Source organism: Chiloscyllium plagiosum, chromosome 41 (assembly GCF_004010195.1).
Source record: "Chiloscyllium plagiosum isolate BGI_BamShark_2017 chromosome 41, ASM401019v2, whole genome shotgun sequence".
In the NCBI taxonomy this organism is placed as follows: Eukaryota; Metazoa; Chordata; class Chondrichthyes; order Orectolobiformes; family Hemiscylliidae; genus Chiloscyllium; species Chiloscyllium plagiosum.
In genome coordinates, this window is record NC_057750.1 from 3,260,304 (window position 1) to 3,274,006 (window position 13,703).

At 43.1% G+C, this 13,703-nt stretch overlaps 1 protein-coding gene across 1 annotated transcript in view; it reads right to left on the reverse strand.

Moving 5' to 3' along the window:
* The window catches only part of LOC122542749 (calpain-3-like), a 40,369-nt gene extending 27,630 nt beyond the window's left edge, over window positions 1–12,739 (reverse strand). The window contains exons 1-9 of the mRNA XM_043680749.1: window positions 12,623–12,739; window positions 12,255–12,388; window positions 11,226–11,394; window positions 9,743–9,814; window positions 4,888–4,973; window positions 3,093–3,164; window positions 2,282–2,448; window positions 902–1,074; window positions 250–458 (exon numbers count right to left, since the gene is read on the reverse strand). Of these exons, the coding sequence (XP_043536684.1) occupies window positions 250–458; window positions 902–1,074; window positions 2,282–2,448; window positions 3,093–3,164; window positions 4,888–4,973; window positions 9,743–9,814; window positions 11,226–11,394; window positions 12,255–12,388; window positions 12,623–12,688 (1,148 nt within the window). The 5' untranslated portion in view covers window positions 12,689–12,739. The remainder of the gene's footprint in view (window positions 1–249; window positions 459–901; window positions 1,075–2,281; window positions 2,449–3,092; window positions 3,165–4,887; window positions 4,974–9,742; window positions 9,815–11,225; window positions 11,395–12,254; window positions 12,389–12,622) is intronic.
* Window positions 12,740–13,703: the final 964 nt, after the last annotated feature.

A 13,703-nucleotide genomic window follows, 5' to 3' on the forward strand; every position in this document is an offset into this window, starting at 1 on the left:
TCACATGAAGATTCATGACGGAACCTCAGACACCTGGCACCTCCGGATCCAAGGTCAGCTAACATCAATGACCACTTAACCACACTCTCCTGTTCTTTCCTTACACAGCCTGGCAAATTTCTCCTCTTTCAAGTTCATACCCAGTTCACCTTGTGAAAAATTCTGATTGAATCCAGATCACAGCACATCACTGCCTAACACAAAACGCCTCATCTATTTTAATTCTTGGATAAAGAAACTTGTGCTTACTCAGCCGTGTTACCCTTCTCAGTGAAGACTCGCAAGAGGAATTCTCCCTCTTCGTTGGGATTGGCAGTCGATGGGATGATCACGTAGTGGCCTGGTGGCAAACAGCCTCGCATTGTGACCTCAGCGCTGTTTTTGTGCTCCTTTACAGAGAGAACTGGTGGGTCTTCCTGTAAATCCTCATGAGTCAAGAAAGCTTTTGTGGGGTTTCCCTGTGAAATTGGACATATACACAGTAGGAGCTATAATTACTAATTTAAAGGAGGGAGAAAGAGAGAGAGAAAGGAGAAAGGGAGAAAGGAAAGAGAGAGAGGAAGGAGGAAGAGAGAGTGAGAGGAAGGAGAAATAGACAGAGAGAGAGAGAGAGAAAGGAGGGAGAAAGAGAGAGGAAGGAGAAAGAGAGAGAGAGAGGAAGGAGGAAGAGAGAGGGAGAAAAGAGACAGAGACCGGGTGAAAGGCAGAGGGAGAGATTGGGTGTGTGTGAGAGAGAAAGAGAGAGAAAGAAAGGAAGGAGAAAGGGGGTGTGGTGAGATGAGGAAAGACAGAGAGGGAGGAAGGAGAGAGAGGGAGAGAAAAAGATAGAGAGACACACAGAGAGGGAGAAAGAGCGAGGTTGATGGCAGAAAAGAATTGGGATTCCACAGAGCACCCTCACCTTAAAGATATCAATGCCAATATACAGGAAGTTAACTCCTGTAAGCCTCATCCGGCGCCTGTGTTTCTGCATCAAGGCCACCAGGAATGTGCAGGTCACCTCAGGATCATCAGGATCATCATCTTCTTCAAAGAGGGTGAGTTTGAACTGTGGGTTCATCCAGTAGTACTTATCTGAAAGCAGTAAACCAAAAAGGAATAACACAGAATAACGTTCTGCACCACTTAGCTTGGGACTTGGGTCATCGGAAATACCTGGGCATACAAACAGCTCCCCATCCTCTCGCTGTTGGGGCACAACCCTTTCTCACTAACTCAAAGGCAACTTGTTTGCCATTGGGTTAAGAGGCATTAGGATGCGCCATTCTCTGTGTTATGATTTAATAATAATGGGCACACATCATAAAGTCAGCACTTTAAAGGGACAGCCATCAAGCAAAGTTTGACACTAAGCCACAGAAGGAGATTTTTGCCCACAGAACCAAAAGCTTGATCAATGAGGAGAGTTTAGACGAACATTATAAAAATGGAAGGGAGATCGGAAAGAAGAACTGAATTCAGGTGTTTAAACCCTGGACAGCTGGATGCAGGGGGCATCCAATTTTGGACTGAAGGAAATTAGGAATCTGCAAGAGGCCAGAATTTGGAAAATTGTATTGAGACTGGAGGATTGTAGGGTTGGAGAAAGTTTCAGAGTAAGAGAGGTCACAGGGAAATTTGAACACAGGATGAGAGTTTAAATATGGATTTGATAGCCAAAGGAGATCTGTGTGGGTGTGACTTGGTGTGAGTTAGGATAGAAGCAGCCAAGTTTCAGATGAGTGCAAGTTCAGAGAGGGTGGAAAAACACACATGTTCGGGTGCCCCTTTGAGTCAAATATTCTGAAATGTTCACTCAACGTATGGAGAGAAGTATCTGGACAAACGCTTTGCAGAACTTCATCAAAGTTCCTCAGACAGCACCTTCCAAGGACAAGGGCAGCAGTTACGAACACCACCACCTTCAAGCTTCATAGTTTCATAGTAATAGAAGCAGAAATTCTCCTCCAAGCCACTCACCATCCTGACATGGAAATATATCGCCATTCCTTCAGTGTCACTGGGTCAAAATTCTGGAATTCCCTCCCTCAGGGGCATTGTGAGTCAACCCACAGCAAGTGGACTGTGAGGGTTCAAGGCAGCTCACCGCCACCGTCTCAAGAGGCAACTAGGGACGAGCAATAAATGCTGGCCAGCCAGCGACACCCACATCCCACAAATGAATGAATACAAATACAGCAAGCATCCTTATAACTGCACCAGAGAACGAGGCACTGAGCAGACACATTGGAATGGAGTGTGGAGGGAGGGAAGCGGTTGCTGCAGATCAGTTGTGTCCTACCTTTGTAATACAAGTTGCCTCCAGCTGAGAAACCCCGAATCCAGCGCCCCTCATACACCATCTGCACCCAGGGTTTCAGCTTCCCATCCGGGTTGGACAGCTGGGACAGACTCAAGTGACAAATCTCCACATTCCCAAAGTTCTTCTTGAAGTCCTCAATGGACATCCTGATTCAAGCAAGGAAAATAATCGGACTAGTGAGCAAATAGCACAGAAACAACAGCTTGCATCTACACAGTCATGAATGTTGGTGTCAGCGGTGGTTCAATGGGTCAGCAAGCTTTGGATCCAGATCCCATTCCAAAATCTTAAACCTTCAGCTGGAGAAATACTCCCTGTCTAATTCGGAGGGAACACAGCACTTCTGCCCCTCTACAACAGCTATGTAGCACCTTTAATGCAATAAAATGATCCATGGCAGAGTGGAGTCTTACAAGGTAAAATCATCAGCAATCTATATGAGGCAATGTTGGGCAGATGACCAAAAACTTAGTTTTAAGGAGGGTCTTTAAAGGAGAAGGGGAGAGAGAGATACAGAGAAAGAGACTGAAAGAGTGCAACAGAAAGAGATGGAAAGGATTAGAGAAGGGATTCCATAGCTTAGTCTTTAGGTAACCAAAAGCATGGTCACAAGAATGAGACATTAATCCCAAGGCCCCATCTGCTCTTTCACCAAGATGGAGGGAGGCAGTTTGAGGCTGTGAGGGCATTTGAGGTTAAAGGTGATGACTTTGTCCAAGTGGGAAGTTGGAGTCAGTATAAGTCAGTGACTAATGGAGAGTCTGAAATGTACAATCGATCAATCACTTACCAGAACTCTCCATCTTCCAGGTGTACCATCTGCCTACAGTTTGTGTCAGTGACTTGGCTCCACTCTGCAGACCTGCAAAAATAAAAGACAGTTGTATTAACATCGCACTCAAGATATGTCCCTGAGTACAATGGCACTGAACTAGGCATGTCATTAGTATGGAACATTCCAGAATGCCAATAAGTGTTGTCCAGTGACTTGCAATATAACAAGTAACAGCAGTGTTGATAGAGAGACAAGATGATGTTCCCCAACATCCTCAAGACATTCTCCTCCCAGCAACAGTCATAGTTATACAGCACAGAATACAGACCTTTGGTCCAACCTGTACATGCCGATCATAATCTCAAACTAAACTAGTCCCACCTGCCTGCTCCTGGCCCATATCCCTCCAAACTTTCTTATTCACATACTTATCCCAATGGCCTTTAAACATTGTAACTGTACCCACATCCACCACTTCCTCTGGAAGTTCATTCCACACATGAACCGTTCTGTGTAAAAACCATCCATGCCTTCTCTTTCTCCTCTCACCATAAAAATATGGCCCTAAGTCTTGGAATCCCCCACCTTAGGGAAAAGACACCTGCCATTTCCTAATGCCCTCCATGATTTTATAAATGTCTGTAAGGTCATCTCTCAACCTCCCATGTTCCACTGTAAAAAGTCCCAGCCTCTCCCCATAAGTCAAACCCTCCATTCCTGGCAACATCCTGTTATTACCTTCCTTGGATTTTGGACAGATGTGCTTGCAGTTAAAAGACATATTTTATAAAGTGGAACGTATTGACAAGTTTCACAGGAGTTAATCAAGGCAAATCATTTGACACTGAGCCAGATATGAAAATATTAGGAAATACCTCAAGGTGGATTTTAAGGAGGATCTTAAAGGAAGAGAAAGAGAGACTAGGGCCCAGACAGTTACCATGGCACAGCAATGGAAATCTGGGGTGCTCAAGGGGTCGGAATTAGAGAAATGGCAGAGATTTCAGAGTGTTGTAGTGAAGGTTAAAGCGATAATGGAAGGCATGGCTGTGTTCTCAGCAATGACAAGATTTCCACAGAGGGTATGGAGTCTCAAATAAGTGAATTGCCCCTCTCTCAAATCCAGCAACTTATGTCACACTGACTCATTATAAAGCCAAACTAATACATGGCTGGCATACTGAATTAAGCCTCTCCAACTGGATGTTCCGTTGACACATTAAAAGGCAAACTCTAGGTGCAGGTTCTACCTGCATTCATTTTGACTGTCCTTTGCAGGATATTGCATACGAAGAATGTTTCACCTGTAACAATAACTCAGTGTTCAATTCAAACAAACCACAATCAGATCACTCTGTGAGAGAGTTCTGTCTTGCAATACACACATCAATGACCCTCCAACTACAAAAGACTATAAGACGTGGGAGCAGATGTAGGCCTTTCAGCCCATCAAGTTCTCTCCATAATTCAATGAGATCACGGCTCAACTCTGCTTTCCTGCCTTATCCCCATAACCCTGGATTCTGTTACTGATTAAAAATCAGTACAGCTCTGCCTTTGAAAAATTTTAACAAGCCAGCCTTGATAGCCCTTGCAGTAAAGAATTCCACTGATTCATCAGCCTTGCAGACCAGAAATTTATTCTTTTTGCTGCTTTAAGTGTGTGACCTATTTGTTGGCTTTTAAAGGTTTCCACTAAACTTTGCCAATTATTATCAAATTAAAAGAAAAAGCACGAGGTATTATGATATTTGAAGATTAAAACTGACATCTAAATGGCCCAGAAATGGCCCCAGACCCTTGTCCTTACCCATCACTCCAAGCCCCGTTCCACTCGACTCTTCCCCATGGATTGCGAACTCGCACCAACTCTATTCTATTGGTCTTCACCTGAACCTGTGAAAAAAGGAAAGGACGAGCAATGATTGAGTCAGGAAATACCTAATAACACTAACGGGCAGCAAAGTTATTAAGAACTGATAAAATGCAACAGTCAGAGAAGAATCACTGAGTGCAGTTACTAGAAACAAAAACATTAACATTTATGAAGCAGTTCAATGCCTTGGAGAGAGTGCAGAGGAAATTTATCAGAACAGTACTAGAAATTAAAAATTACAGCTGATGTGGAGAGACTGAAAAAGCTGGGACTGTTCTTTTCTAAATGTATATATTTATTGAAAAGAATTTTCACTCTTTTCCAAAAAAAAGCAAAGGTTGTAAAAGTACAAAAGTACAGAAAATTAGAAATAATATCGGACTATTTATATTATAGTAATGTTAACAATAAACTGCCCAGTATTCTTCAAGATACAGTCGTCTCGTACTTACATTTTTTTAATAAATATATTTATTGAAAAGCTTTTTTTAAACCTTTTACAAAACATTTATATATAAAGCAAAAAAAACCCGTCAAAACTGAAAAAAAAGTACCAAGAAGAAGGCCATAGCATAGTACCATTGTTACTAAACAACCCACTATTCTACCAAAACAAACCTATCTACTTAACTAAAACTAAGCTACAAACATATTGAATAAATACCAGCTTAAATTACATTCAAGTTACAGTTATATAATGTCTTACTACTTTATTCTGTCTTATTCATCACACCTCCACTGAGGCTCCCATCCCTGGGAGTACCCCCTTCAGTACCCATATTATTTTCCTTCCAGTCCCCTCCTCCCAGGGCCCCACAGGTGCCAAGAAAGGTTCCCACGGCTATACCATGGCCCTGACTAACATTGCTGACAATATTAGTTTCAATATAATTTAAAAAGGGCCACCATGTCCTATAAAACTCTTCCGTTTTGTGGTGCACCATATTTGTGAGGTAATCTTGGGGGAGATGCTCCATCACCAGCTTATGCCACCCCATAAGACCTGGTGGTTTTTCTGATGTCCAGTTTAGTAAAATATTCTTCCTTGCGCAATGGGCAAGGATATTACACAGTCTCTTTCCATGTTCTCCCAGACAGGGCAAGTTTGGCAGCCCCAAAAGAAGAATTACTGGATCCATGTTAATTTCAGTCCCCAGAATGTCCTTTAACTCCCTTACTATAGCACTCCAATATCTTTGGATCTTGCAACATGACCAATAACAATGTATGGGAGTACCTATATTAATTTTACATTTGGGACATTCTGGTGACACTCCTCTCTTAAACTTAGCTAGTCATTTTCGTGCCATATGAGCCCTGTGTAATATCTTCAATTGCATAGCCTGTGCTCCGTTACATACTGAAATTTTCCGTACATTCCCCCAGATATGTTCCCATATCTATGGTGAAATGTCCTGCCCCAGCTCTTGGTCCCACGTCTTACAGAATTCTTCCATCGCCCCCAGAGCACGGCCTTTCTATAAATGATATGAAGTACTAAGTGAGAGTACCCGTACACCGGAGTCACCTTTTCTCCACATCTGATTTATAACACTGGGCCAGTAGTGTAGTCTTCCTCTGTATATAGTCCCTTATCTGGAAGTATCGGAAAAGGTCCTTATTGGATAATCCATTTTTCTGACTTCCTATTAATGGGGGAATGGCTCCCCTTTACATTCCAGGTACACCACTTGAACAGATCGCTAGCTATGACTGCACACTACAGCCCACAGTCCCCCAAGAGGAAGAAGCCCATTCAATGTGCGACGAGTGGAGAAAAAACAAACTTTATCAAATCTAAAGACTAATCCTACAAACACTACCAAAACTACTAGAACTAAAAAACTAACCTCCACTCTTAACTTGAATAAACAAACACAAAAAACACAAATCTCCAGAGATCTCCCCCTTGCCCATTGGGGGCATTCACTCCCAACCTCACAATCATCCTAACACCTTCCAGTTAACGCCGCGCCCCAATCCCAAGCAATGGGGGAAAGAAACATATTATTTACACTCCTACAAGTTAACAATGGACACCCTTCCCCCTCCCCATCTGAATCTCAACTCCACACATCTTTACATCAAAGGAGTAATCACTACCCACAGCAAACAGAACAACAGAATAACTAATAACCACCAAACAGATATAAAACACGCCGGATTTTACACCAAAGCAACACCAAGCCTATAAAGCCCGAGACCCCAAAAGGGCAAAGAATGAAGAAAGGAAGATAAAAAATATTTTATTATGCCATTGTCTGCTCGCATCTTTTCCTCCTTCCCTCTCAGCCAAAGTCTATCATTTCAGCGAGTTCAAAAATTCTTTCCACCGAGTCGAAGTTGTATACAGTTCCCTCACAATTGAAACGTAGCTCTGCCGGGTATCTCAGAGAATACTGCATGTTTAAATCTCTTAATCTTTTCTTTACATCATCAAAGCTCTTCCTTTTCTTAATTATGGCCCCAGAAAAGTCATGAAAAAAACATTATCTTCAAACCTTTGTAAGCCAAAGCCTGTGGATCTCCTCCCAGTCTTCTGGCTGTTTCTACTATTACTTGCTTTTCCTTTGGAGATACCGATATTGGACAGGGGTGGACAAAGTTAAAAATCACACAACACCAGGTTACAGTCCAACAGGTTTAATTGGAAGCACACTAGCTTTCGGAGCGTCGCTCCTTCATCATTATCACCTGATGAAGGAGCAGCGCTCCAAAAGCTAGTGCTTCCAATTAAACCTGTTGGACTATAACCTGGTGTTGTGTGATTTTTAACTTTGCTTTTCCTTGTAATGCTGGAGTTGAGCTAGGACTGGGTGGGTGCACTGGGCCGGCAGGGGACCTGTGCATTGTGATCTGGTAATCCTGCTCCACACTCTCCTGGCTCGACTCAATCTCCAGCCCCAGCAACTCCAGAAGCCACTTCAAGAGAAAATCAGCAACGTTTTCACCTTCTTCGCACTCCGGTAAGCCCTAGATACATAGATTTTTTTCTCTGACCTCAATTTTTGAGGTTGTCTACTTGTTCCTGCAGGTCCCGAACCTGACCTTTCAAGGTTTGGACCCGCCTCTCGGAGCTCTCCGTCACGGCCTCTGATGCTGCGGTTCTCTGCTCCACCACTTCCACGTGCTGATCCAAAGCTCGGATCTCCTGCTCATGCTTTGTCAGCATGGCCGTAATTGGTTCCAACACTCACTTGATTTTTTCACGGAGTTTTGCTCCGCTGAATGTAAGGCGCCATCACAGGAGTTGAGGTAACGGCTGCAGGTATACCTGACATAATAGTGGAGTGCCCTACCTGCTGCCTTTGCTCCCTTTCCCTTGGACGTCTTCATTTCAGCTCCAGATCTGTCAAATCTTAATTTAAAAGGGCTCTCGGTATTCTACCTATTTTACATTACAAACTTTCCTCAGGGGTGGTTAACTGGGGGGTGGGTGAGTGCCCTCCTTGCCTGGGGTATGACACAGAGCCCAACACAGCAGACTGCCACCATCTTGAATCTCCCCACTTTCAGGATTGTTCTTCTTAAAACAGGAAAGGTTAAGGGAATTGCGATCAAAGTGTTCAAACTCATGAAGCGTTCTTACAGGATAAGTAAGAGAGAACTGTTTCCACTCCCTGAAGGGACAGTAACCAGAGGACAGAGAATTAAGAGAACTGGCAGAAAAGCAAGAGAAGATGCAGAGAATTTTCTTTTTTAAGTTCACTGAATTACCTTGGTCTGGGATGTACTGCCCAATAGGCAGGCAGAAGCAGATTCTCATGTTATCTTTCTGAAGGATTCTGGATACATACTCAAAGGGAAGTAGACTCCAAGGCTATGGAGAAAGTGTGGTAACATTTGGGATTGTTTCCAAGTAGCCAGCAGAGGTACAACAGGCCAAATGGTGATCTCCTCTGCTGGGGGATTCTATACATCCAAGCCTTGCTGGCTCAGCAGCCAATCTGAACACAGCAAGATCCCGCCAAATGGCCAAAAGAACCCGCTTTATTGATGTCAGTTGAAGATAGTTATTGATCAGGATGCCAAGGAGATCTCCCCTACTCTTCATCAAAATAGTGGCCTGCAGAACTTTTTACAGCCACCTGAATGGACAGATGAAGCCTAGGATTGGCACGACATCCGAAACAAAGTATGTTGCAAACTCAGGGAGGGCATCTCCTGAAAGCAACGAATCAATGTTTTGGAGGGAGCTTGGAAAGTAGAGAAACACCAGAAAGATGCATAATTAAGTTCTTCCCAGTGTCACATAACAGCACAGTGGGTCAACCACTGCTCTGTTATTGGTCTTGACCAACCTGCTCACCAACAGCAACACAAAAAGTGAAACTACAGGAGGGAGAGTTTCCTCAGCCCTCCAAAGAGCTGCAGAGCATCACCCTGGGACATTGGGGTAGGTGAGTCCAGAACTAGAGGGCATAGGTTTCGGGTGAGAGGGGAAAGATATAAAAGAGACCTAAGGGGCTACTTTTTTACGCAGAAGGTGGTGCATGTGTGGAATGGGCTGCCAGAGGAAATGGTGGAGGCTGGTACAATTGCAACATTTAAAAGGTATCTGGATAGGTATATGAATAGGAAGGGTTTGGAGTGATATGAGCCAGTTGCAGGAAGGTGGGACTAGATTGGGTTGGGATATCTGGTCGGCATGGTTGGACCGAATGGTCTGTTTCTGTGCTGTACATCTCTTTGACACTCCTTCAGCCACAGAAATCACAAGGACTGACACAGCTCATGAATAAGATGTGAACTGTAGAAGGGTTGCATTCAGATAACAGTAGTACCTTACCTGGTCTACACCAGTCACTGAATACGCATGCCCGGTCACGATGCCTTGTTCATTTAATACACCGACTGGCCCCTGCACAGACAATATGACCCATTAGGATACAAAACTCTGTGTCATCACAGTTATTGATCGAAGTCATTCATAGTAACTTTGATTTTAAAAAGTTAAAAATCACGCAACACCAGGTTATAGTCCAACAGGTTTAATTGGAAGCACACTAGCTTTCGGAGCGACGCTCCTTCACCTGATGAAGGAGCGTCGCTCCGAAAGCTAGTGTGCTTCCAATTAAACCTGTTGGACTATAACCTGGTGTTGTGTGATTTTTAACTTTGTACACCCCAGTCCAACACCAGCATCTCCAACTCTTGATTTTACAAAAGTAATATCTCCAAATTCCTACACATTTTGAAGGGCCGTACTTCTGGCATATCATTTCTTCCTTGTCATTAGGTTTTAGGTTTGACTGAAACATTAAGAGGATATTCCCCACTCCCTCTCACTGAGCAATCCAAAATATACCCACACCCTCTCATTGCAATGATCAAATACACCCCACTCCCTCTCACCGTAACACTCAAAAAAAAACCCATTCCCTCTTACTAACGTTCAGATTCTGAGCCTCTTGCTGGAACATTTATAAAACATTTTAAATGTACAAAAAGTTACAAACAGAGAAACGTATAATACAATGTCATCAGTTTAAAGGAGAAAGTTGTTAGGAGGGCTGACCAGAGGAATGTCCTAGAAAGAGACAGAGTTGGCAGTGGTTTGGGGAGTGTGAGGCCAAGTTCGGCCAACAACATAGCCTCTAATGGCAGGGTTAGACCACACTTGGAGTAATGACAGCACAACTAGACATCACATCTTAGGAAGGATAGATTGGCCTTGGAAGGAGTACAATGCAGGTTTACAAGAATGACACCTGTACTTCAGAGGTTAAGTTATATGGGGAGATTATACAAATTAGGTCTGTTGTCTCTAGAATTTAGAAGGTTAAGAATGGAGTTTTAAAGATAATAACAGACAACGTAGATAAAGATAAACCATTTCCACTGGTTGGAGATTCTAGAACAAGGGGGAATAGTCTGAGAATTAGGAGCAGGCTGTTTAGGGGAGTTATTAGGAAGCACTTCCACACACAAAAGGTGGTAGAAGTTTGGAACTCTCTTCCACAAGTGGCAGTTGATGCCTGATCAGTTGTTAGTTTTAAATCTGAAATACCTTTGCTTTACAAAAAATTAAGAGATATGGGCTCAAGGGGCTGAATGGCCTACCACTTTTCCTATGGTTACAGGATTTGGAGATTACAAGGGCACACACATATTTAGCGTTTTTATAATGTAAAAAAACTTCCCAAGGTGTTTCACAGAGGGGCAATTAAAATTACAAGTGAGTCTTGGAGTCAATGTAGATTTGTGAGAATGTGAGTGAACAGCTCTCCCATTATTTTATGAATTCCACCTGAAACAGGTTAACCCATTACCGGTTTAGCACAGCAAATTATTGAGCCTCTCTCTAGCAGCTTTCTAAGGAATTTCCAAAGATCTTTTGGCATCTCACTCATCTGAAATGATTCAGGAGCTCCTCCAGTGAGATCAACCATTGCTTCTAATGGGTAGCCAATGTAGAGAGACTCATAGGAGCCCTTCATCCTGTCGGAACAGATAAAAAAAGAGCTCATTAAACAAGGTCATCTTAGCACACACAAGGTTCTTGAAAGTTTCCTCCCCCCGCCGACTTATTCCCTTTGTCTCAAGCCTTTTTGCCAATTTTCCTGAAAGCACAGACTCTTCCCAGGGAACAGAACCATAGATGCCAGCTACTTCATACTATCTAAGTCACTTCAGTGTAAGAGGTTAACCCCTTATTCTGAGACAGTGTCCTGAGTACTAGGTTCCCCAGCCAAGAGAATTTAGTGTCTCAGCATCTAATCCTGACAGAATTTTATGTTTCAATGAGACTGTGTCTCATTCTTCTAAACTCTAAGGAATATAGACCTAATCTATTTAATCCTTCCCCAAAGGATAATCCCCTCATCTTTATATAAAGGTGCAGCAGTCTGAAAGGATTAATACTGAGGAGTATCTAAAGCACTACTCATAATTATGTTGGCATACAGAATTGTCAGGGAACAGCTTTAAGATTCCAAAGGAATAAAACCAACTATCCAGGTCCTGCTCAGTTTCTTTAACAATGTCTGTAAATCTGTGTAACTTGTGCATATCATAAACTACATCTTCAGTAGTACGAGTCTTTTCTCCTTCGAGACGCAAATGGTTTTCTCCACCACACAAAATCAAGTGGATGCTCACCAGGAAAGAGGATGGTTCAGTAAACTTACCACATAGTATGCAATAGTACAAATATCAACATACAACAAGGTGGTCAGCTATAAGGACTGCTCATATAACACATGCTAGGAACAACCTTTTGCACCATGAGCTGAGCTACCTTCAATTTGGCTGCAATAATACCCAATACATGAACTGTACAACTCTCAGAACACACTTACTTGGCATAGGCTTTCTCCAGGAGTGGGCTCCAGAACTCATTGTTGTCTTTGGAATAAAGGAACGCCAACTTATTGTTAATAGTGGGTAATTGATCATCCACCACAACTTCAACCCACTGCCCATACTGCCAGAACTTGGAAAACAAGGAGACGGACAAAGTATTAGGAATGTTAGCAGCAGTGACTTCTCTCTTACAGAGGCTGCACTCAGAGTGTCAGCCCTCTTGATAGGACTTGAACCTACAACCTTCAGACTTGATGTTGGGAATATTACACACTGCATGAGGTAGCACCCAGTTTCATCTGTCAGACAGAATATTTACATTTAACACTGGCATGTTAGAGACACTGGACAGATGAGGACATACCTTAAAGCGGAAACAGCCTGTGTAACCTTCCCCGAAGCCCTGATCAGGGGGTATAACCTGATCCATCACATGCTTATTGAGACTGAGGCAAGCAATGACTGACAGGAACCAACAGTCACCTAAGAAGAACAGGAAAGTGTTAATCACTGAGGAAGGAGAGGGACTTTATCCATCCCAGAGAGAGTACTGAATTGGATGTTGCTAGTGTCTCAGTGAGTAAATCCTAGCGTGTTACTGGTCCACGTACAACAAAGATGTTTCAGCTTTGACTGATCTTCTGTGGAGGGCTAACCAGGGCAGAGCCAAGATGCTACACTTGGCCTCAGTCCTCAACATCGCTAAACTGCTGCCTGTCTGCTGTCAGCTAGCCTCAGTGTGGATGGAAATTCCAAGTCAGGGCCTCCTCATCCACTGCTGCCAGAAGGTTGGGAGAGATACTCCAAGAGTTAAATATTGCTACATTTCCCTTTGAAGGAATAAAGATTGTTATCCAATTTATGGCACCATATGAACAGTTTTCCTAAGGCTCAGTCTCTAAACACCGACTCTCTGTCAGACTTAGAAGTGCAGTTACCTTTGAAAGCTCAGACTTTTCTTTTAGAAAACTGGTATAATCTCTGCAAACCTAAAAGGCACAAAACACAACAATGTGCCCAAGGTATTTTTTAATCACTTTGCTCAGCAGTTTCTGGTGCAGGTAGAAATGTGAAGTTGGGTCTCTTGATTCAGAGGTAGGGACACTACCACTATGCTACAAGAGCCACAGGGCTTAAACTGATCAGTTGCAGAGTTGACTTAGAGCAGGATAGACTTATTGATATTTGCATTTAAGAGATGAGTTCTTTGAGGATCTTATGGTGCAGTGGTAGTGTCCCTGCCTCTAGGCCAGGATGTCGAGGTGCTGGTGTTAGACGGGTGTGGACTAAGTCAGAAGTTGCATGATACCAGATTATAGCCCAACAGGTTTATTTGAAATCGGAACGCTGCTCCATCGCCAGGTGACGTCTAGTTTGGAGACATGGATTTAAGCCTCATCTGCTCCAAGACGTGTGTAAAAAATCTCCAAACAAGCTGATTAGAA